At 41.6% G+C, this 25,253-nt stretch overlaps 1 protein-coding gene across 1 annotated transcript; it reads right to left on the bottom strand.

Moving 5' to 3' along the window:
* Nucleotides 1-1,154: 1,154 nt before the first annotated feature.
* LOC144833457 (keratin, type II cytoskeletal cochleal-like) lies at nucleotides 1,155-12,719 on the bottom strand. Its single transcript, XM_078689166.1, has 9 exons — nucleotides 12,206-12,719; nucleotides 8,815-9,032; nucleotides 8,198-8,258; nucleotides 7,231-7,326; nucleotides 6,037-6,201; nucleotides 4,862-4,987; nucleotides 4,265-4,485; nucleotides 3,004-3,038; nucleotides 1,155-2,905 (listed from the first exon to the last, which is right to left on the bottom strand). Exons 1-9 carry the CDS (start codon nucleotides 12,668-12,670, stop codon nucleotides 2,649-2,651), a joined length of 1,644 nt encoding a protein of 547 aa, XP_078545292.1. The 5' UTR covers nucleotides 12,671-12,719; the 3' UTR covers nucleotides 1,155-2,648.
* Between the last annotated feature and the right edge of the window lie 12,534 nt (nucleotides 12,720-25,253).

The raw sequence follows: 25,253 nt of genomic DNA on the forward strand, positions 1-25,253 counted from the left end.
CAGGGTTGGAGTGAGTTGCTGCCTCAAGGTACCCTAGTGATGTCTCTGTGTGCAGTAGGTCTTTATGTAGCATGCACCCCACCACCACCCGGATGCCATGATCCCTGATTATCACCTTGAGAGCCTTCCATTCAGTTTTCCTAGAAGTGACAGTCCCCCAATTTTCCTCACAATCATGTGTTAGAACCTCTCTCATCTCCTCCACAAAGACTTGGGGGCAGATTTACAAGCCCCCTGCGCAACCAGTAAGTCCCGTTTTGTGACGTACTGGTGGCGTATTTTCACGCTCCATATTTACAAGGACAGGAAAAGCCACCCTGCGTGGCTTTACCTGACTTTGTAAATATGGTCCCTTTACACGCAGCACTTTGTGTGAAAGGGGCGTTCCATGGGTGTTGCTGTGGGTGTTCCCACGCAGCACCCATGGAAAAAGACACATTTCCAGATTTACAAGGAATCGTGAATCTGGAAATGCGTCTGAATGCTACGTCACCCTACGGGTGGCATAGCGAGGTGCAACTAGGAGAAATGTTTTCATTTCTCCTCGTTGTTTCCTCTTTCAATGCGTGCTGCATTCTACAGCACGCATTGAAAGAGGAAAATGCCTGTAGTGATTGTTTTTGTGCAGGAAGGTGCCCCTTCCTGCACTAAAACAATCTCCCCATGACGCAGGCATCCTTGCACCATGGTGCAAGGGTACCTGCGCTGACGCATGGCAGCGGTTTGTGCACCAGCGCATGGGAGAGCACAGGAATGCAACATGTCGTTGTAAATATGTCACATTCCTGTGCTTTGGAAGTGCAGCAGCGCGAGCAGCCAAAGGGCTTTCTATACCATGCTGCAGCACTTCCTCGTAAATCTGCCCCTTAGTCTTCCAGCATTGCTGGCTGTAGTTGCCAAGTGGGGTTGGGGCTCTTAGCATCCCCCATCCTAGTCATATTTGCAGTGGGTTATGGTCCCAATAGGGATGCATATACATATATATTTCAGAGATTCAAAAACACTGCCCCCCTGCCTTCATCACCCGTGTTGAGATAATACTAGGACCCAGCAAGTGGCCCAGTGAACTTTACCATTGAAGATGTATTTCATTCTGTTCATAGAACTCTCCTTGCCATGTAACTCTCTCACACAGTATGAATAAGACCAAGAAAAGCGATGAAAACAGCCTTTATTCAACACAAAAATGAAAAACTACCATGTTGAAGTGCAAAGATGCAGTGAAAATGCAGTAAAGCAGTTGTGGAAAACATGACTTATCTTAAGCGAAAAGGAATGGCTGGTTGTCCACGTGAGAGACTACAGGATACCTGCTTTGGAAAAGTTGCACCACGAGCTGTGAACCATCTACCAGACTGAGAAGCAATAGAATGACTTCCCTTTGGCTCTTGACTATGTGGTAACCAGCCTATGTCAAAGACCAGTCTGACTATGCTTAAACTCTTTCTAGTATATGTATAGAGAGTTTGCCATCAGAAGCTGTTGTTGGGGTTCTCAGCCTTGGAACTGAGGAACGTGAGAGCTATGCTGCATTCTAAGGTATAAAGGGATGCAAGACAACCATTAGTAGGGTTACCCCTATCCTAGCACCAAGCCTGTTGCTTCCTATTTCCTCCCTCTATTCTTTTCAGTGTGCCTTGCTGTGAACACATCTGCTCAGTTAGTGTGGTACTAACCTACAGGGACTTCCACAGAAGGTTTAATAAAAACAAAATTCATGGTTGTAAGCCCAAGATGTACTTGGATGAAAAGGAGTGAGCTACTATAAGTAAACAGGGGCAACATTTGTGTTATGCACGTGAAATCTCTCATAATCACTGATTGTTGGTTTTTGTGTATTTTATGTATTTTCTTCTCCTTGTCAACCTTTTACATGCAATATGTACGCATGGGAGACTGATTCAAGCAGAATAATTATCCTGAGAACTGAAGAACAGTTCTAGACATTTTGTGCCCAAACCAACCTCGTGTCTGTATCTCGTGTAATTTTTGCACGAGTTACGCTTTTATGTACAACATTTATACTGAAGATCAGCAAATTGTGTTTCATATAATACTCATGTATTTTGCAGATAAGGCACACAAAATGCTTGACCTAAAGTAAAGGTAACAGCTTTCTTTATTCAGGTAGTCAATAATCAACGTACAAGGACTGTGCCCTAAACTTAGGGCAGTTTCATTCGCTGCCATTTTATACCATTCAAAACAGGCCAAGGTATTTATTATGCTACTCTGAACTAGTTGTAATGTCAATTGTACGAACTGGGGTGTCAACTGGAGCTTAGACCAGTGTGTGAAAAGTGCTGCTCAGCACAGATACTTGTTATGGAAATCGTGATCTGAGTCTGGAATCCCGTACATAGGTCCTCACTACCCTCAGAAAACACACGTGAAAACTCAGTAATTTAGGTTTATATGTAAGTGAACACTCTAGACTTTTCAAAGAATTTGTGTTTTGATGTTATGACTCTGTCTTGGGGAATAAGAGCACAGTTTTGGATTGCCTTTGGATTGGGAAAAGCATGAGACTCCTTGCACGGGCAGAACAACAATGCTCATTTTTATAAAGGTCCAGTTTTGTTGCTGATTATTAGCGGTTCAGATCTTTCTTCAGGGTAAGCCATCAGTGCGGAGGGAGAGTCGGTCATTTAGTATCGCCGTCCGCTAGAAGACTGCATGGAGTATGAGGTCTTCTTCACAACTGTAGAGCCACCACTGCGTCCGCTTCCGCTGCTGAAGCCCATTCCGCCGCTACCTCCTCCATAGCCAGAACCTCCGCTAATGCCTCCTCCTGAGCTCCCACCTACGCCGTATCCGAAGCCACCTCCAGTGCCTCCGCTAACACTGCCTCCGTAGCTTCCACCCATGGAGCCTCCAGCGCCGCCTCCTGAGCTGCTGACCACAGCTGCGAAGAAATCATAGACAGACATCAGCATCATTTAATTGATTAAAAAATACAGGAACCCATATTTCCTCCCAAAATTAAATACTATAGAAACTTACAGACGCTAACTTTGGTGCCACAGTCTCCTGATAGCCTGTAAAGGAGACACAAGGTTAGACTTGTCAATCACGGAATGACAAGCTCATTGGAAGGACGTCCATGCTATGTGACCAGTGCATTGGAATCATGAAGACAGAAATTGCACAGGACACTACAAAACGCCACATAGTCCAAGCTCACCAATCGATGTGAAACAAATGCGTAAGGCAAGCAAGGTTGACCATCATCGTTAAAAGAGAAGAGAACAATAGACAGATGATCTTCAAGTCATATATATGCCAGGGTTTAGATAGCCAATGGAAACCGGATGGCCTCCTCCCAGAAACAGGTCTGCCATGCCACCCCCTACAAAGTCCCTCAAACATCTATGCAGACAGAAGCTACCTCTTTTTTAACCACTGCTTTCTGCCTGGAGGCTACTCACAAAGGGGAAATATAAGTGTCATGCCCGCTCTGCATTCTACAGTTATTCATTTTATGCAGCACCTACTCTGCACAGTCACACACAAAAAATATATATTTCTTTTAAAGAAAAATGCTGTTCATCTAGGGATGGAATATTAAACTACATGTGCCAAATGTAGCCCCAGAATCCCTACGGTAACACAAATCTTAGAGGGGATATGTTAACAAACCGAGCACAATTAATGGTCATCAATGGAACAACTATCTCCTCTGCAGCTAAGCTTTCCCTCTTTCGTTTCCATGTAATTTGCACCTGCAATTCAAGGCTGGTCTCTGAACTCAGTAAATCAGTCAACAGCTGTGCTTGCCCCATAGTCTTAATCTTTGCTCTCTCTTACTCTCTTACTCTTTTTCTCCCTTGCTCCTTCTGTCTCACTCTCTCTCACTGCTCTAGCCTCTCTACCGGACCTACAGGTAAATATTGCTTCAACACTTCACCCAAGCTCGTTCTTCTGTCTTCATCTGAGAAGGGGAGGGGCCTTCGAATACTTTTGCTCTGATCTCTAAATGTTTTGATATCTGGACTCCAGCAAAAATCATAGTTTGGCCCCAATATACATATTCTTATTAATTTCAGTTGAGGCTCATCTCCTACGTTCTACTAAGCCAATCCCCTTGTCACCAGATGAACGCACGTTGACCCAAAACGAGCTTTCTCTATCCTCAAATATAGCGCCTTCATTGGCCTTCACTCTATATGGTCTGCAGCAGAGGTCACTCATGGGCCTCCATAGATATATATACCCCTATCTATCAAAGTGGTCTTTAATAGCGTACATCCAATTTAGCACCCACCTGCACTCTTCTCCTTCCAGAAGCTTCCTGTAGGTGGCAATCTCAATGTCCAGGGCCAGCTTAACATTCATCAGCTCCTGGTACTCCTTAAGCTGACGTGCCAAGTCCTCCTTGGCCTTCTGTAGAGCAGCCTCAATGTCAGCCAGCTTTCTTTGGGCATCGTTGATGGCGGACTCCCCACGTGATTCTGCCTCTGTGATAGCCGTCTTCAAATTGGCAACCTTTGGAAAAAAATGAATGAGCTCTTTCTTAATTAAAGCAGTCACTTTTACCATTCTCCTATTGTCTCAAGAAAGTTCAATTGTATGTGCTGGAAACTTTAATTGCCACCTCCGATCTTAAGCACCTCACCTCAGAAACAACAAACTGAATTGAGCCCATAAAACGAGTTCAACTGTAGCAATAACTATAATTTTCAAATTTTATTGCCGAGATATATTTCATAACTGTTTTTATATGGTATTTATTTCTTTACCAGCTTTGTTTGTTTGCCTGCTACTCGTTAGTCATAGCTAGTATTACTACTTAGAACATTACTGTGGCTTTGTTCACCTGGAACTCCTTCTGAGCTCTGCTGACATATATTTCACACTGTACCTGTTTCTTCGCAGCTTCCAGCTCTGCCTTCATCCTTTGTATCTGGCGGTTGAGGTCAGTAATCTCGGTCTTCGTGCTGCGCAGATCGTTGCCGTGTGAACCCGCTGTCTTCTGCAGCTCTTCAAACTGAAAGTAAAACGTGTGTGTTAGGGTCGGGGTGTACAGTGGTTCCTTCACAATGAGCAGGAATCTCTTGGCTATTGTTTGTAATGGGAATGACACACAATATAAGGAGCGAGCACACTCTGGAAACACTCTCCGGGGAACACTGTCCTTTTTTAGTGTCATTGGAAGGAAGTGCACACCTTATACTGGTTCTACAGGCTTTGGCTAAGAAACTCCATTAAATCATTTTACCTTGACACAAAAAGGACTTATGAAAGATATAAAAGAGGGGCGTTTGGTCCACACAGAAAATACTTTCATTGCTGCGCCAAAACAGGAAAGGGGGGCTAAAATAAAGGCAGACAATGAGGGTCAGCCAGACGGAGGAAGAAACTGTGGAGCCAGATCTCACTCCGCTGTCATGAGGTGACTTCATAAGTGATGACCCATTGGGTGAAAAAGTCAGAGTGACTGCTGAGGATGGGAATCACTAGTCAGTCAGAAGAAGATTTTTTGGGGACTTGAGGAGCTAATGATGATCAACGACCAGTGTTCGACGTAAGAGACTTAAGTGGTTCTTGGTGGTCCTACCGAACAGGCAAGTCTCGTGAGAGACTGAAAGATCAACGACTCCTCTTTCATCCCAACAGTATCGATAATGGGTCGCAAAAGCCAGTGGCCGTAATGATGCGCACAATGAAACTGCTCCGGCCTCACCTATTAGGACATTCAGCTTAGCATCCGCATATAGAACCGCACAGCAGCAGAGGGATTAAATTATTGAAAACAATTTGGACATTATGTGTCACAAAATAACTATTTTGGGCTGATTTATAGAAGATTGATGAGATAGTGTATGGAGCAATCGCTTCAGTGCCACTGTTGTTTACATTGTGCCTCATCAATTTTGCTCTGTGATTTAAGCTCTATTGTATTACTATTTGGTTGCTAAAGCAGATTTCCTCAATGGTCCCTGAAGGTCACAAATAATGATAGAATCCTTTATAGTACACAGCATGTGCTCCTGCAGTGGTGCCTTTTTGTTTCTCTCAATAACAGCTGGTGCTCACCTTTTGCTGGTAAAAAAATTCTGACTCAGCCCGGCTCTTCTTTGCAATCTCCTTGTACTCATTCTCCACCTCGGTGATGATACTGTCAAAGTTGAGGCTGCGGTTGTTGTCCATGGACAGAATAACTGAGGTTTCTGAGATTTGGGAGTGCAGCTGATTGATCTCCTAAAAAACACAGGCCAAACAAATGTGGATCAAATGTACAACAAATCTCTAATAAAACCGAATCCACGCGGCTGAACATCTTTCCATCTGGGGGAGCCCTCTTGTGTGTTTAGGGTATGGCTTCTTAAGAGCTGCATTGTTGTTTTCAACATAGAACGGGATGTGCAGTGGGTGCCATGCTATCAGCACCGATTACAATCACAGCATTAAACTAGTGGTCAGGAAGACATTGTCAGGGACACGACCACTGAATTTGGACAATATTAGTTTATTCAATGGAAGGACATTTACGGCAGTCCAATTTTGGATATCAACTTCAATGAAAAAGCAAATGGTGTGTTAATGAGTGCCAATGTAGTGTAACCTTTTATCCCAGCAAGAAGCTGGGCCCAAACATATCAATAAGGGATAGTCCCAAGTGGTAACAAATGTACATCTCATTAATGTAATAAAAAAACATTTGACCAGACCCAGCCAAATGCCAATGAGGTATGGTCTGTCTTCTACCTATCACAATTTGTTAACCGAAGTATGTCTTGATGCATTCTCTTTCCCATCCTCACGGGCTCACCTACGGAGTTTCCCTTACAGCCTCTTGTGACCTATGTGTACAAGGGATCATCTGATCATGTGTGCTACTATTTTCTCCATATCATGACAAGTCACTGCACCCTGCATGTATTTCCACATTTGCCTTCCACTCACAATAAGTTAAAGTGTCATGTACTGGTAAATGTCAGGCTAGGGGGCCATTCTGCTAGCTCTGCTGTTCTGGCATTTGCACAGAGAACTGCAGAGTTTGAAAGCAGGATGGGCTACCGTGACTCAATTATGCCTCTGTGGCCACATTCTAGTCTTGCCGTCCTGCATTCTAGAGCTGCTTTGAACATGTTGGCCAGGGCTAGTTTTACTTTCCAGTCCAACCCTGCATCATGTGTGTGCCATTGCCTACTGTCCCTACATATACAATTGCCTCATGTATTAATCAAGTGGTGCTTTGACTGGGGATAACAGTGCTAAGTAACTTACTTCATCATACATTTTTGTCAGGAAGTTGACCTCGTCAGTTAGTGCTTCAACCCTTGACTGCAATTCCACTTTCTTCAAGTAGGCAGCATCCACATCCTGTTGAAAGGAAGCAGGTGATCATCGAAACATTACCAGCAACAGCAAGAAGAAGAATCTGTGGACCACTAAAGCTTAGAGCGCTCCCTTGTGCAATGGCATGGATCTACCCAAATACAGTCATAGGGTTAACGTGACACGTAAGAGTCAGGGATAACTTCAGTGGAATTTCCAAGTAGGCCCCGGCAACTATTCAACACACCATCTCTCTTCAGGGCACTCACGACCAGAACTGTTCACACCCCGTGAAATCATCAAAACGTGGGCAACTCTGAGGTAGGACTAGAAAGCCTGAACCTGGAAAAAGCATGGAGAAAGTCATCCTGACGCTGCAGGATGAATATTCAGCTATGCCTCCCCACCCACCTCATTTTAGCCTTGCATACTTGGATTCCTTCATCGGCCTGGTGCGCCACCATCCATGGGGCAACCATGAAACAAAGAGGACGTACCCATGGTGGCACAGATTTATATACTGTCCCCTTCTGATCACCACTTCCAGGTCATGTGTGAAGGATGAGGGGAAAGGACCCTAGAGGGCAGTGGAGATGCTGAGGAAGTATCCATGCCAACAAAGTGGCCACCTCCCTTCATGTTGGAGCGACTAATAAGCGCCCGCAGTTATTTGCGGGTTACTTTGCTCAGAATCACACAGGTCTGCTTGAATTTTATCTGATTCAATCGATCGCCATCAGGGATACATTACATGTTGTCAACTTAATCCCTCATACAAGTTCCATGCATCTGAACGATAAAAGGATTTTGGAGCAAACTCTTTTAAACCGGTTTACACAGAGCGTTTCTAAAACATTGAAATGGTTGTCCTTGACATCGTTTTCATCATTTCGCGATTAAAAGCGCCTTCACTCACCTTCTTAAGCATCACGAACTCATTCTCGGCATTTGTGCGCTTGTTGATTTCCTCTTCGTATCTGTCAAAAGCAAGAGAGATCTAAGTAATGGTTTGTTTTTCTAAGCATAGCCTCTACACAAGATCAAAGGCACCTGAAGCGCAGGACGGACGACGTCAATGCCATCAGGAAAGGTGGGCAAGCTGCGCTTGAAGTTGGCGGCAGAGCAACCCCAGTAGAAGCTGGATGAAATGCCTCATCCAAAATGCAAAAGTGAAATGGCACTGATCGTAATGAATTTGAATCAAGGTCAGATTTATGATCCTTTATGGTAAATGTTATAAAGCCATATCATTTGCTCAAGCGACGTTATTCTCCTGAAAATCTATTAAATAGCGTAATAGTCAGCTATTCCTTCAACTACGGGTAATTATTGATCTGCTATAAATTATTTGTGCACAATTTGTAAACATTTTGTTATAGTGTGCGAACCTGCACTAGGCCAGAGAGTCGCAGGTTATAATCGTTAGCCATCCTTACGGAAAACAGCACTTTTCGAGTGGTTTATTTCTGTGCCTGCTCCTTTGTTGTTTTGGTAGTATGCTAGGGTTGTGCAGTATGCCAGAGTTTCTCTTACCTGTTCTTAAACTCTTCAACAAGATTCTCCAGGTTCTTCAATTCTCCGCTGAGGCGACCTCTTTCATTTGTCTTGAACTCCAGTTGGTTCTTCATGGTGCTGATGTATCCTTCGAAGAAGGAATCAAGGCCCTTTCCAGGACCCTTTTTCTTCTCTTGCTCCTGCAAAAGCTGCCACTTGGTCTCCAGAACCTGGTTTTGTTGCTCCAGAAATCGTACCTGAAACCCAGCGAGTATATAAATTAACCAACAAAGAATGATGTAAAGAAGTAAAACTGCTTTCAGATCACTTTCTCTACGCGAACGGTGTTTACGACGAGATCAGGGATAACAGAAAGTGAAAACATACCAGAATGCCATTTTAGTGTTGCAGTATAATGCTTCAAATCTGCATGGTAATGTAGCACTAGGTGATTGTGGGCAGGGTAATAACTAATAAGTAGCACAGAAATACCACCTTGATCTCATATTGCTTCCATTTTATTAGAGGAAGTTAAGGAGACTATTGAAGACTAAAGTAAGGTAAAGCCTACTGGACCTAAATTTGTGACAAAAGATTTCGTTGCATCTTATTTGGATACCCGGTTTGTATTGTTAACAACACTCTTCAATAACATCCTGGAATCGAGTCTAGTATTGTCACCCAGGAGAGAAGAATCTGTTGTGCCCATATTTAAGAAGGATAATCCTTTGGACTTGGTTCACTACTGTCCCATCTTATTGTTCAATGGGACAAGGAAATTCTTTAGGAAGTATTTGCCTCTAGAAGATAACAGGACTACTTGATTACTAATAGAACCACAGAAACCTAGCTGGCCTGCTTTCACCACAAACTAGGCACTGTTGAACAGGGATTATATCTGTTTTATTTTTTCAAGAAATATGTTCCTCCAAAAGTGGGGCCGAGGGAGGGGGTTCTTAGCCTTTCACACTTGTTAATATGCTACAAACATTGTACTGTACTCGAAGGGCTAATAGAAGGAATGTCTGTAGTATATCCGAGTAATTGCAATGTGATGCTGTATGGCAACAACACTTATCCATTAGTAGGGGTGCTCACCATGGTTGTTTATTTGTTCCACTTCAATTTAATCTATTTATTTAATCATATGCCTCAGTGCTTAGCTACGTATGGAGGAGATGGCCCAATAGAAAAAACTTTACTTTATGCTGTGTTTTCTATCTATGGATGATAGGGCATTGCTGGCAAGGAAACAATGATTTTCCTAGGCTTTTATTTGCATTTCAAGGCTAGTGAAGAGCAAACTAGAGGTGGATACACCAAAGTCACAGACCTTAGTGGTGGACCTAAAGAGATACTTTTTTATTGAGCAGTCATATTTAGAAACTGTGACCCTTTTTGCAAAAAAAGAGTTGTCTCAGCCACAAATACTGAAAAGTGAAATATCCTCCACAACTCCATATATATATATATATATATTCCTACTTCAAAAAACTCCTTCTGGATACCTGGACCCGTGAAAGGTGGCGTGTGCGCCGGCGGAGTAAAGCCGACAATATTGTATCGTTTGCAAACAAAAGTCTTTAGATACACGCTCTCAGGACACAAAACGAGGTAGGCACCGGTTTTCAAGAAGTGATATATATATATATCACCCGTTAGGTGCTACCAAGAAACGCCGCTCGCCTACCATTGAGCGCCGGTGCCAGGGTGCTGGGTAGATTTATTCACCAAACAACAATATATATATATATATATATATATATATATATATATATATATATATATATATATATATATATATATATATATACACATATATATATATTTATATATTAGATCATAATAAGAAATATCCACGAGACCCATATCTTCCTCATTAGGTCTAGAGAAAAAAACGGCAGTTAAGTTCTAGGGTCACAAAAAAATAAATGCTTTTACCAAGGTATAGAGAGAATTGTTGAGGAAAATCTGCATGTCACCAAAGTCCACGCCAATGAAGTGAATAAGGATGGAATTGTACTCTAACAATGTTGCTGATGATGATGCTGCAATCACAAGTTCTAATATGCACCTAAGAGTGGACAATTAGTTCTTTATAGTTTTTCAAGCAATTTTACTAGATCGCCTAGATCGCCTAATGGCAGATCATATGGCAACCCTTCTCTGGGTTTCTTCCTTCCTCTGAACAACGATTGCTATAGATCTTTCAAGGGATTCGTTAGATTTGTACTCATGAGTCCATACAATATCAGGATTGATCAAAAGCAGATATTAGGAAAACATAAATCATCAATGTTTGAACTGAATTTTTGATAGATCTTTTGGCCCTGCATTTCACTGTATTAAAAATAAAACTAGAATCCAGGAATATTATGGTAATCTAATGTTCTGCCTTTAACCAGCATCTCTCTACATGAAGTTTTGCCTGGGGATCATGCCCTCAAGATGTTACGCTGTTAACTAAATTGAATAATGTGGTCATTTCTGTGCTTGTCACTTTGCAGGCATTTAGAATTAGCTGCATTTCGGCCTTACATTTCCTCTCTAACTTGCTAAAAAGATGGGAGAAACCCCTCAACTAATATTGAAATATGGTATTAGAACTAGTAAATAGGTATTGCTATTATGTGAAAATACTGGGGAATGAAAGTTATTCATTGTATTTCAAAATATATTGTGAAAGCTTGAAGGATTACGAAAACTGTTGTTGAAAATTTGTGTATTATTTCATATTGGAAAACAACTGTGACATCTTTGATGAAGTTGGAATTATTGTCAATTTTAATCAGTGACAGTTTTGTTTTTAAGATCCAAACTTTGATGGAATGGGTGTATAATGCGTATATATCAGTATCAATCAATACTTTACCGTACAGTTCAATTAAACCTGTACAATTGTCCTTTTATCCAGTAAAAAATATGTCAATTACTAGTAAATGAGCTAGATTCTAAAAAATGATCGTATACAACACAATTTTTCTTTGCAACATCAGATGTGTCATTAAAAATCAAAATTATACATTAAACAGTGAACACTGTGCTGCAAATGAACAAAAATGAATAATGGCCTACATTCTTAGGAAGGATAACTTTGTAAACACGCAGGCCCTGATAAATTAACCAAGAAGTGTCAAATTCCTTTTAATATGTCCCGTTTGGTGCTTTTCTATCAATCATTTTCGTTTCTGAGTTTTTAGCAGCTCTAAAAGATATTCATTGGCCTTGCTTGCTATTCAATGTAACAGCAAATTGAATAAAGTGTGGGAGGTAGAAGCAGGCCTATTTATCGCAGTTTGTATTATTTTTAGTATGTTGATGAAAATTATTCTCCCGAATAATACATAACCAATTATTCAATTATTCGATGGTTGGTCCTCTATTCATGATAATAAAACTGAATATCAAGGTTTGAAGACCAAGGACTTACCTTATCAATGAAGGTGGCAAATTTATTGTTGAGCGTCTTGATCTGTTCCCTCTCCTGTGTTCGTACACTTTGGATATTTGAATCAAACTCCAAGTTGAGTGGGGCCAAGAGACTTTTATTGATGGTAACTTCCTTGATGCCACCTGGTGGGCAAGTTGGAAATCCAGATCCTCCCCCAAACCCACCACCAGCTCCACCACCAAATCTACCAGAAGTTCCACCGCCTGTGCCACTACCAAAGATACTTCCAGCTAAGCCACCAGACTTATAGCCACCCATGTAACTGCTGCTACTGCCACTGGTGGACATTCTTTTGCCAGTCCCTAGATTGTGGTGGCTTCTGCTTCCAAAGCTGTTAGCACCACTGTGTCTAGAACCCCCTCCTGTTCCACGAGAGACAGAGTGAGAGCTGAAGCTGACTCTGCCGCTGTTTCCATGCCTCCCACTGGTCGATTGTTGGGACATGTTGGTGGCTATGAAGTGGAATGGCAAAGGGAATGCACCTTGAGGAAAGCAAGTGCCTCTGCTTTGAGAGATGCACTCACATCCTTTTATATGTATTTTTTTGGGGCTTGGTTGTGAGGGAGTAAGAACAGGATTTTTTATTGTAATAATTTGTTGAGTATGTGTTGAGCTGGCAGAAACCTATATTCATTGGCTTGTTAAACATTGCAATACCATGGCACACACCTAGCACTTTCTATAAAATTTATATATTAGTAGCTAATTACTAGTGATGCAAAAGAACCTAGTTTCCCTTCTGGAAACTCAGATAAAGGCTGTCTTTTGCAATAGTGAGCCATGATTCTGTGGAGATTCATTTTTACAAGAGTGAGGCACATGGGTGGTACAGTCTTATTGGCATTTTACCAGAATTAGTCAAAATAATTCCTTAATACTATTGCATGAACAGTGCACTGGTTTATGCCCATGCCATTTCTTACCGTACCTGTATAAATGCAAAGAAGCACATATAGTACAAATTGTGCAACCCTTGCTGCAAACCTCATGGACATGATCCAGAAAGACCATGAAAAATGTTTGAAGAATTCCACTGGGTCATGGCATACCAGGGCATTGGTGTGACGTTTTTATGACAGACACATACAATTACATCTGTTTTCTCTATTTCTACATGTGAAATATTGTTGCTTTATGGAAAATCTAAATATGTTGGGTTAGGAAATTATTGAAATTAAAATATTTTCTTCACATGGCAAACCCTTCCCTTTCCTCACATGTCCGTGAAAATTTGGAATTCTCTCATACTTTTGCACATTGTATGTTTCTGTTGCATACGGGTCATTAGGACTTCATATAAATGTGAGAAAACGTGACTTTTTTTACAACTAGATTCACCTTAAATTGTCTCTTATTTGACACAACAATGTGATAATGGTGAATCCAAGAAAGTAAAAGACTGCCTCAAAAGTTTGGTTCCGAAAGTCCTCTTAATGTTTTCTTTGAATTACATTGATCCACAGTTTGATCCAGAAAATAAGATTTCACAAGGTTACAAAAAGACTTGTACCTGTCTCATAATTTCTGGCAAGCAGGAATCATTTTCCAGAGCAGCCCTTTGACTGAGGATCATATATAGCAAGACAAGAGAAAAATTCTGTATGGCTCCTTCATCTGTGAATTTGTCCCCACCTTACACTATAACAAACCTGCGTGTCAACCCCCACCCGCATGCATGCTTCTGAACACACGATCACTCAGCAAACATATAACCTAAGCTGAGCAGCTACACTCTTTACATTCTCTGCATCACAGAGACCTGGATTAACCGCTCACTGGTAATCCCAGTGGGCTACGAAATCGCATGACGGGACCACCTTCACTAGCTAGGAGGATGACTCACTATCATATACCAGGAATCCATAAAATGCACAATGTCCAGAGAGAATGCCACCCCATTCATGGAACACCTGCATTTCATGCTACAAATCTCTGAAAACCCTGAATGGAACAACGCACACCAATCACCTAGACCACAAGTCACTTTTACCAACATCATCACTTAACTCACCATCGACTCCAGAGCCTAGATTGTCATTGGTGACAGTAAATTTCACCTGGAAGACCGAAACAACCCATGCTCCACAGCACTCCTCAAAAGCTTGAGCAACATTGGTCTCACTCAGCATGTCCCAGAACCAGCAACACACCACAGGGCACACACTGGATCTCATCTTCACCACAGGCGACAGCATCAAATACAACACAACCACACCACTCACATAGACCAACCACTCCATCATCCACTTCCAAATCAACACACCTAAGATCAATACCCCTACCAGGCATAGCTTTCCAAGCCATAGCTGCGGCAAAATCACAGAAGCAGACTGTCTCAGTAACCTCAGCATGGATCAGCCTAGCCCTACAGACAACCTGGGCAAGGACATCAACAACTTCAATATTTCGACCAAGAACTGCACAGACTCCCTTGCATCCATCAAACCCAACAAGCATAGTAGCTCAAACAAGCAGGCCAGCTGGTACACAGAAGACCTCTAGTCAATCTAGATGACCCTGCAAATATAACTAATAATAAAATTGCTAGACCTAACGGTGACATCCTACCTGACGTATTCCCTCTGGGTATTACATTTGAGTGCAATGAGGTTATAAGGGCACTCAAGGAAAGCACCTCAGGCAAAGCACCAGGCCCGGACGGTGTGCTGGTTGATGTTTATAAAGCCAAAATCAATTTATGAGCTCCATTGTTAACTAACATATTAAATTGCTCAAATAAGCTCGGATTCATTAAAACCTGGTCAGATGCTATCGAGATTCCGATTTTTAAAAAAGGGGACAGGAATAACCCCACCTTCTACCGACCGATATCACTTCTAGATGCGCTAATGAAGGTGGCAGGTCGAATAATTTTAAATAGATTACAGGAATGGATGGAAGACAACGAGTTAATCTCTAACTTCCAATATGGGTTCCGGGCAGGAAGAGGAACAATTGAACAGGGGCTCAATTTAGCACTTGTAATAGCAAAGTATACACAGGCCAAAAAAGAATTTCTCTTTCTCACCTTTGTTGACCTAAGCTACGGTTTCGATTGCGTGGATCATGGGAAATTATGGTTGATACTTAGCGACATTGGCATTGATGGTCAAATACTTTCTTTTATCAAGGAACTGTATAGGGGAGCGGGAGCCAGGGTACGGTATGGTACCAAGGGGGAGTGTTCAGCAAAATTTGAAATTAAGAGGGGCATGAGACAAGGGTGCATCCTCGCGCCCCTACTCTTCACCTTATATAATAATTCCATTGGCCAACACCTTAGTAAACATCAATATGACTACCCATCCATAAAGGTAACTCCCGTACCAATCATTTTATATGCGGATGACGCCGCAATTATGTCATGGACTAGGATAGGATTACAGAGGGCATTCACTAAATTTGCAAAGTACATGACCCGTAGAGGGTTAAAAGTGAACGTCTCCAAGACCTACACCATGAGCTGTGGCAATAGGGCAAAGAAGACGACCTGACGAATTTGCTAGATGGGACTAAGATCGAGAGCACAAATAGCTTTTCCTATCTAGGAATAAACTTTGATAGACAGGGAAAATGGCAGGCAGCGGTGACTGCTAGAAAATTAGCCTCCTCCAGGGCCACCGGAGCAGTATTCAACTTTGCAAGAAAACTAGGTGGGAGACCGGTAACAGAACTCTTACAAATTTATAAAGCAAAATGCATTTCAACTGGCACTTATGGGGCAGGAATCTGGGGGATCAATCAGCCGGACCAGATCCTATCCTGCGAGAACCTCTTCATCCGCTATTTATTAGCCGCCCCAAAGTCAATAACCACCTATGTCTCCCACAGTGAAGTGGCTCTGCCACATATCTCTGATATTATTAAAATCTCTCCTTTACTACTGTGGCATAAAGTCTGGGTAACTCCTGAGACAAGTCTAAACAGAGATGTCATAATTGACTGCCTCAACCTGGACGGAGTGGGCAATATAAAATGGCTTAATTATGTAAAATTCATGATGAAAGAGATAGGGCACCCAGAATTTGACTCCACAGAAAGTAAGGAGATGGTATACACCCGTTACAACGCATCTTTTACTCCGCACTACCATTACAACGCGACTTTTACTCCGCATACCATTACAACGCATTGCGCTGGGGGGCGCTCTAGGATAGGGAATAAGTATAATTTACTATCCAACACCTTCCCTAGGGTCCACGGGGACTGGAGTTAGAATAGTAAATTATACTTACCCCTATCCAGCACCCCAAAGCGCTATGCGTTGTAATGGTATGCGTTGTAAAAGTCGCGTTGTAACGGTATGCGGAGTAAAAGTATGCGGAGTAACATGGTACATCCAAGGAGATTTTGCCCAGAAGGACATTAAAAAAGATGGCCATGGAACACTTAGATAATAAAAGATGGCTTGTGGAGAAGATTAAGACCACAGTTGCAGAGAACCTGTTTCTCACCATTAGCCCAGGGATCCAACCTTACCTGTTATTAGAGCCTTGCTTTATACCCGCATGCTGCTAACCCGCCTTTATACTTATACCTTTTTTAGACTGATAACTTTCCCACAGCCTAACGATTGGACGAGGGACAAGGTAACATGCCCGTGTGATGACATCTCATACCAATCTAACATCCACTGATATTGTTTTGTAAGTTCTATCAAACCCCAAGGAAAATATTCCTAAAACCATTATTGAAAACCTGGGGGCAGCGGAGCTGTAGAGCGGCATTTCTTAAATTAAAACAGCTTGAGAGTGAACTGGTTGTTAAGACAGTATCTTCTTACTTAAAATCTATTATCAGATACAGGAACACCATGTAATGTATACGTGGCTTAAAAAATCATAGCGCTAATCGACATGATAGTTTTTATAAATTGAATAAATAAAAGTGTAACTATCTGACATTATTAGACATAAACATGTGTTTATCCTCCTAACTATCATCAATAGACAGACAATTTGCACTGTGTGGAGTGAATTTTATAATAGACTTTGGTTCTACATGAATTGTATAATAATATATATATTTTTTAGCATTGCTGTTTTAAACTCACATAATTTTTAAATCATGCACTTTTTATTGTAAGCTTTTACGATTTCTCAACTGAATATCGAATAAAGCTTTATTATTGTATTATTGTATCAGAAGACCTCTGAGACATCAAACAACGCTGTAAACAACTAGAAAGGAAATGGAGAGCCAGCCAGGATATCACCTTGGCCTCAGTTACTGCCACTGTCAACAACACCACCAGCTCCCAACACCTCGGTGACAACCTATACAATTTCTACAACAGCAAAATCGTAAACATCTACAGCAGATTTGCACACCAACCCAACTCCAGAGAACTCACTGTTAACCTACTCACCACCAACCAAGATGGCCACCTGAGTGAATGGACAACCCTCAGCAGAAACAACATAACTACAATCATGTGAACCATCCACTCAGGAGCCCTAATTGACCCTTGCCCCCGCCACATCTACAACCTGGGAACACCAATTAGTACCACCCTGAAACACATCATGAACACCTCTGTCACATCCTCAACTTTCCTGGTTGAATGGAAAGTTGCAAAAATTAACGCCCTCCTCAATAAGATCACAGCCAACCCCAATCAACCGAGCAACTTCTGACCCATGTCCCTGCTCCTCTATCCAGCCAAAGCGATTGAGAAGGCCAGTAACAAGCAACCCGCCTCGAACTTCACCTTCTAGATAACACTCAAACAGGATTCAGAAAGAACCACTGCACCAAAACAGTATTCATCACGGGCACCAACAACATTCAAATCATCCTGGACTGAGAAGAAACAACAGCCCTCATTCTGGTTGACCTCTCTGCCGCTTTCAACACTGTCTCCCACAACACCCTCATCATGACTCCATGAGATTGGCATACAAGAACCCACTCTCAAGTGGATCTGCTCCTTCCTCACAAAAAGAACCCCTAGGATCAGGCTGCCACCTTTCACATAAGAGACTAAGAAACTGATAAGCGAAGTCCCAGAGGGATTGTCCTTCAGCCTCACCTTTTTCAATATATACATGACAATGCTTGCCAGCATCATCCAATCACAAGACATCACCATAATCTCCTTCACCAATGACATCCAACTCATCCTCTCGCTGAGGGACAAGACAAACACCATCAGAACCAACTTCACCAACTGCATGACCATGGTAGCATACTGGATGCAAACTAATTGCCTGAAGCTCATCTCCGACAAGTCAGAAGTACTGGTTTTCGACAACAAGACTTACCCTGGAACACCACCTCAGTGGCCATTGGAGCTAGGACCAAAACCCACATCCACAGGCCATGCACAAATTCTAGGGATCATCCAATATGACAATCTCAATATGATGGTTCAAGGCAATGCATTATGCACCTCCTGCTTCCACATGCTTCACATGCTGAAAACGATCTTCAAATGGTTGCCTCAGAACTGTTCCATCCATCCATCCATCAAAAAATCAATCATCACTAGTAGGCTGGACTACTACCACAATCTCTTTGCCAATATCTCAAAACAACTCCTACACAGCCTCTAGACCATCCAGACAACGTAGGTCCTCAACAGTTCTGGCCTTGAGGAGCTTCACTGGTTGCCCATCAAGGAAAGGGTACATTTCAAATCACTTTGCATTGTATTTAGAGCTGCGCACAATTTAGGCCCTATCCCGTTACGAGAGAAATTTGCTTGGTATATTCCAAAAAGGCAGCTTCGATCCTCTAGTACAGGCCAGTTGGCGACTACTAGATTTAGGCGCTCCAGGATGGAGGGGAGAGCCTTTAGCGTGGTGGCCGCCCAACTATGGATTGGGCTGCCACAGAACATTAGACAGGCCAACTCGCTGACGGATTTCAGAAAGAGCCTGAAAACCTGGCTCTTCCCTAGGACTGACCTTTAATATTGCCCCTACGGTTGCTCCGGTTGCGTGTAGGTTGATTTTTCTAAGTCTGAGCGCCAGGATACCCCTAGGGGGACAGTTGCACTATATAAAAGCTCAATTCAATTCAATTCAATTCAGAACACTGCCACACGACTTATACTTGACTTCCCTCTCTACACCCACATCACACTGCACCTCAGGAAGGTTCACTGGCTCTTCATTCATAAGTGCTGCCAATTCAAACTTCTCAAGCACAAATACAAAATCCCACAAAACACAGGACCAAAATACCCGAACAGCTGCATACACTTTCACCGACTCACCAGACACCTACACACTCCTTGCATCCGCAAAAGAAAAACAAAGTCGCTCATTCGCCTACATTGCACCAAAGACATGGGACAACCTACCTCAGAGCCTTCCTATTCACTTCTGGAGTTCCGCAAGAAGCCTTAATACCTGGCTCTTCGTATAGGCAGCTTGCGTGCCACACACCTGCACACCTGCCCAAGCACCTGGATACCCTCCCAGATGATTAGAGCACTATACAAATCAACATGACATAATATAACAAACACCTATCAGCTGGCCTGCATTAGCCAGTCACTGAAAAATGCCCATACTTGATCCCTTCGTCCTAGCAAGTCCCTATCAAATTTACCATTCTGGGTGAACAATTTATAAAGAATGGTGATCAATCAGCTTTATGAGTTTATTGAGGTTAACAACTTAATTGGATAGTGGCAGTTTGGATATTAGAAGGATACAAATGTGATCAAAGAACTAATCTGGTGATCTCACCCTGCAGATCATGTTTGCCACATCAGCAGAGGCTGTTGCATGGTAGGCGTTCTTTTTGAAGAAGAAACAGATAGAGGTCTCGGTAATAGGATTCATCGAGTCTCCATGCTGGTTACCTATTGGGTGACCTAGTCACCTATCCTCTCCCATTTAGTAACTAAATCACCTCCAAGACACTATGCGAGATTTAAGCTGTGAAGTTTCCTTATTATATGAATGACTCAATTATATACAAAACTGGAGACATTTAACTGGATAATGCAAGTCTATAAACTATTAATGCTGTTGTCAAGGACTCAAGGAATCTTAATTGGCTCACCTATACTGTCCACTGCCAAGTGTAAACAGTATAAGCGGTTATCACACTCACTTCCCAAGTTAACAGTACCCAATTCATTAATGGATGGAAATACTTATTAGTTGGCAAGATTGCTTAACTTGATAATACTCACCACAGACATCTGCAGTGAAATGAATGCCATGAGTTTGAATCCAAGTAACGCAGATTCTGCCTTAACCGTACTCTGCCTTCCAGCCTTCTGCGGTTGGTTAATTGAATCCCATTAAACTGGGTGATAGTAACTTCTTGTTCTACAGAGCTTAGAATTGGCAACACCACAGCATGAAGTGGTACACATATCACCAAATATTTTTTTATTGGCTATTACAGTTCCTTGTCACAGGTACCTCTACCTGTACCACACCTTTGCAACATTCTATTACACTTTCATAGTCGACCTGACACCAGTCATCATGCTCTCAGGGTGAAAACCTTAGTGCATGTTAAACGAGGCCAGTGCTGTTGTCTGCTCCCACATGTGCTATATACACCCATTAAAATTCAAACAATCGTAGCTGGTGCACAACCTGTTGGCTTATATAACCTTGACTGTCTATTCCAACGTTTTAATCCAAAGTTTTGGGTGCTCCACAGGTGGCGTCTTCCGTCCTGGAGATGTCTATATATTGAACATAAATTTCATGCTTCCAACCTAAATTAGATGAATCCGTGTAGGCACACCTGTGTTCCTTTAATGAAAATAGGACTCAAATCTGTTTATCCTGTTTCCAAAAATGTTCTTTTATTCATATATTGTTTTCCTTGAAATTATTTCCATTTCATTTTAACTCAAATCGTTCTTCATATATTATGTTCTTTAACATATTCTTGCTTTAAGCTCCTATGCATTTCAGCTGAGAGACCTTCTTCAGGACGCATCACTATAAAGAAGATCATAGCACATATATTTACATACAATATATATATTTTAAACATATCATGTTATCAAACTGTTATACTGTGGATTAATAAACTTTGCAAATCAAAAAGTATAGTGGGTACATCCATGTGGCATTACAATGCCTAATCTCATTGTGGTTCTTGAATGCTGTGTTTAGTGAAGTTTAAACCATTGTGCATCAGTTACACGTTTTTAACATATGTGCGCCCGATAGCCCATGTGCATAGCATGTGTACCACGAGTGCAGATAAAAGTCTCAAACTCACGGCGTTCGTTCTAGTCCGTGTCTGATTTCCTTTCTGAAAATAATAAATACGATATTAATGGCTATTTTCATGCGGAGCGTATGTGCAATAAGAATTCTAACCGCATCATAGAGGTAAACTTACTCGATGTGTTTTCGCCAACTCTTAAATGGTGATCCCTGGTAATACTGAGTGCCAAAAAAGCACGGCACTTCAGCGTCTGTAACTATTTAACTCCTGCGATTGGTTCGGAAAACATGGTCATGTGATCACCATGGGTCACATGAGAATAGATATAGAAAGCAGACTACAGGCCTGAGCATAGTGAAATAGAATACATAATAATACCGATCCGTATTACTAATACAATCACGTGATTAAGTTTTCAACATCAATAAAATAGATAATGTGAATTCCCAATTATTTTAAACCTAATGCCCTAAACAAAGCTTAAAGTGACAAAAGATTAATATAATGTAAAGGTATGTTGGAAAAGATAAAGATGCACAGTAGTTTCTATTAGATAGGTCACATGTATATCTGTTCCTCATATATGCAGTGTGTCTGAAAAGTACCCAGTGTGTTATATTATACACAATAGTTCAAATGAACCACCATTAACTCTACCAAGGTAAGCAAAAATAATAAAGGACAGTTGTCCTAGAGTACACTTCTAAAGATAACATGCATATTCAATCTGGTCATTCAGAATATTAGGTTTGCTTGAGTTCAGTTTGCTGATCCAAAAATGTTCATGATGCATTCGATGTTTATTATTATCTTTCCCTTCCATTTTTGTTATTGTTTCCAAAACCAGAAATTTTAACTGTGAGATGTTATGATGTTCTTCCAGGAAATGCGTCGCAATTACAAATTTCATGTTTTTAGTCCCGATGTTCGATTTATGTTCGTTGATCCGTGTCTTAATTTTGCGTTCAGTCTTGCCCACATAGACTTTGCCACATGGGCATTTTAATAAATACACTTTATTAGATGTGTCGCAAGTTGCGGATACTCTCAGTTTGATGTTGTATCCCTTCCTGGGGTGTGGTATGGTGTTCCCCTTTATTATGTTATTACAGTTATTGCAATTCATGGATGGTCTTGTTTCTTTTGCCATTATTGTCTCCACTTTCTTTTGATTTAGTATTTCTCCCATGTTCCTATTCCTCGTGTGGGCAAATAGCGGTGGTTGTTGAAATAGAGATTTAAAATCTGATTCCTTTCCTAGAATTGGCCAATGTTTTCTCACTATTCTTTTGAAATTACTGCTTTGATGTGAAAATGTCGAAACTACTACCATTCTGGTATTCTCCGGTTTGATTGTGTTTTTTAGTAGGTCCGTTCTACGAGTTAAATGAGTACGTTGTTTGGCTTTTTCTGTCACGGATTGTGGATAACCTCTGTCTACGAATCTTTTGCCCATTTCTTCAATCCTATGATTGGATTTGATAGGGTCAGATGTAATTTGTTTAACTCTTATCATCTGGGAGATTTGTAGATGCTCTTTGAGTGACATTTGATGAAAGCTTTTGAAGTGCAATGTGTTGATTTTATCCGTCGGTTTTTGGAATATGTCTGTCTCCAGACCTTTATGGGTAAGCATGATCAAAAAGTATAGTGGGTACATCCATGTGGCATTAAAATGCCTAATATTAGTGTGGTTCTGGAATGCTGTGTTTAGTGAAGTTTAAACCAATGTGCATCAGTTCAACGTTTTTAACCTATGTGCGCCCCATAGCCCACGTGCATAGCGTGTGTACCACGAATGCAGATAAATCTGCAGGGATACTCTTGATTATAAATTGGGAGAGGTGTACACATGGGCGGAGGTATATGCCCAAAGGAGAAGAAACCGTCCCTTTACACAACAAACTGATACTTCTTCATCGGGAAGTGATACTACAAGTAGACCCCAAGCAGGTCACAAACTGCACCAAAGGGCCAAGGAATGGCATCCATTGAACAGACACCAATAACAACAGTTCAACCAACAACAAGCTCTTTTTTAGACCAAGGACACCAAAAAAAAGGAGACCCAGGAGGGGAAAAAGACAAAGAACATCCCAACACGAGAAGTACCACGATGCCCAAGAGGGACAAGAAGAAGACAACACCGAAGGACAACTAGTGATAAACATCTCGGATTATGCTCTAACCACAAATGAAATGAAAATACTGCAAAAGGGCTCTTTTTTTGTGCCCAGCACACAAACTGATCAACTAGAGGTTGAAGTATGTCTTTTTAAATTAATGAGAAAATTGAGGCTAAGACATTTTTTTGAAAATTTACTACCGGTTCAAGGATCACAGAAACCATCTCAACTTAGGGGACTAAGAACTACCAGCACGTATCAAGCTTGGCTTGGCAACAAAATGTTGGATTTATTTGGAAAACTGGTGAAACAGGATCTGTCTAAACTCAACTACAATAGAAAAGTAATGAGGAATATTACACAAAAGGACATGGATACATTAAAGAGGTTAGCAAACAATGAACAGGTCAAATGTGTAAAAGCCGATTTAGAGGGAACATTGGTATTTATGAATACTACCATGTATGAAACCAAAGTATGTACACGTATCTGACGGGACAACCTACATGAAGCTCAATGAAAACCCCACTGCACAATTTGTCAATATATTGAATAATTTAGTTCAGAGAGCCTATTACTCTGAGTGATCAATGAAAAAACCAAAAACTTTCTAATAAAAGAAAATCCGAAGAGTCCGACACTATACATGGTCCCCAAGGTCCATAAAAACCTAAGAGATCCACCACTTAGACCCATAGTATCAACTCAAGGAAGTTTGTATGAGCCAATAGGCCAATGTTTGGATAAATACCTGCAACCATCAGTAAAAAACATAAAAACATATGTAAAAGATACCACAGATTTATTATTGAAATTGCAGGCGGTTGAAATCAAAGATGAAGTAAAGTTACTTATGTGTATGGCCGACATAAAATCCCTTTACACCTCAATCCCACATCTTCAAGGCATTGAAGCTATTGAGCAAGCACTGATGAAAACAGACCTGGAATCACCGATGCAAGTTTTTCTGATGGAGCTGATGTATTTTACCTTATATCAGGGCTATTTCAAATACAAGGAAGAATGGTATCTTCAACTAGTTGGTACTTCCATGGGCAAATGCACCACACTTGTATATGTAAATTTGTTCATGCTACAGTTTGAAAAACAAATTTTTTTTAAAAACTTTATTTTTGTTTTATTCGAGGAAACAGAAGAGGAAAAAGCGACAATCCCGCACATCGTCCCACGCAGGGGGCATAGGTCGAGGCAGAGAGCAAGGCCCTTGAGTGTCTAGAGGGCTCCTACACTTCAGCTAGGAAGGGCAGTCCAATGAGGCAATAGGATAGTTCAAATATTGGACATAGCTGAACCACAGAACAATAATCTCGACGGAGTGGGAAGCCCTGCAAGGTAGGAGTAGCGGTACTTCTACACGCCGTCTGGTGCACAGGCCTCTGGTATGCCTCTTTTACTATTGAGGGTGCCGCGAAAAGCGAACTAACAGAGAACATACCCCCCCTCCCCTCCCCCCCACCTCAGTGGTGGTGACAACATACACTCATTCATTCATCCTGACTCCACAGTTAGACCTGAAATAGATGGAGCGCCCGCACCGTGGACGGGCAGACTGCAGATGGCAATCCTCTGGAAAGGAAGCGGACCAGGGGTCCCCAGCGGAACATAAAGTTTTTGAAGTTGCCCAGGAAGATGTCCGCCACCCGTTCCATGTTCAGCAATTTCCACAACCTCGCATGCCACAGGGAAATCGCTGGTGCTTCCTTTTTTTTCCAGGCTGCTGCTAGAGT

This window comes from Lissotriton helveticus, chromosome 1_1, assembly GCF_964261635.1.
Source record: "Lissotriton helveticus chromosome 1_1, aLisHel1.1, whole genome shotgun sequence".
Classification (NCBI taxonomy): Eukaryota; Metazoa; Chordata; class Amphibia; order Caudata; family Salamandridae; genus Lissotriton; species Lissotriton helveticus.

Bases quoted from the DNA above. Each gene is read 5' to 3' on its own strand.
- LOC144833457 (XM_078689166.1), bottom strand. From the start codon at position 12,670: ATGTCCCAACAATCGACCAGTGGGAGGCATGGAAACAGCGGCAGAGTC. The intron at 6,202-7,230 runs GTAAGTTACTTA...TGTGTTTTTTAG, and splicing joins TGACAAAAATGTATGATGAA to GAGATCAATCAGCTGCACTC. The intron at 2,906-3,003 runs GTAAGTTTCTAT...ATTTCTTCGCAG, and splicing joins TGGCACCAAAGTTAGCGTCT to CTGTGGTCAGCAGCTCAGGA.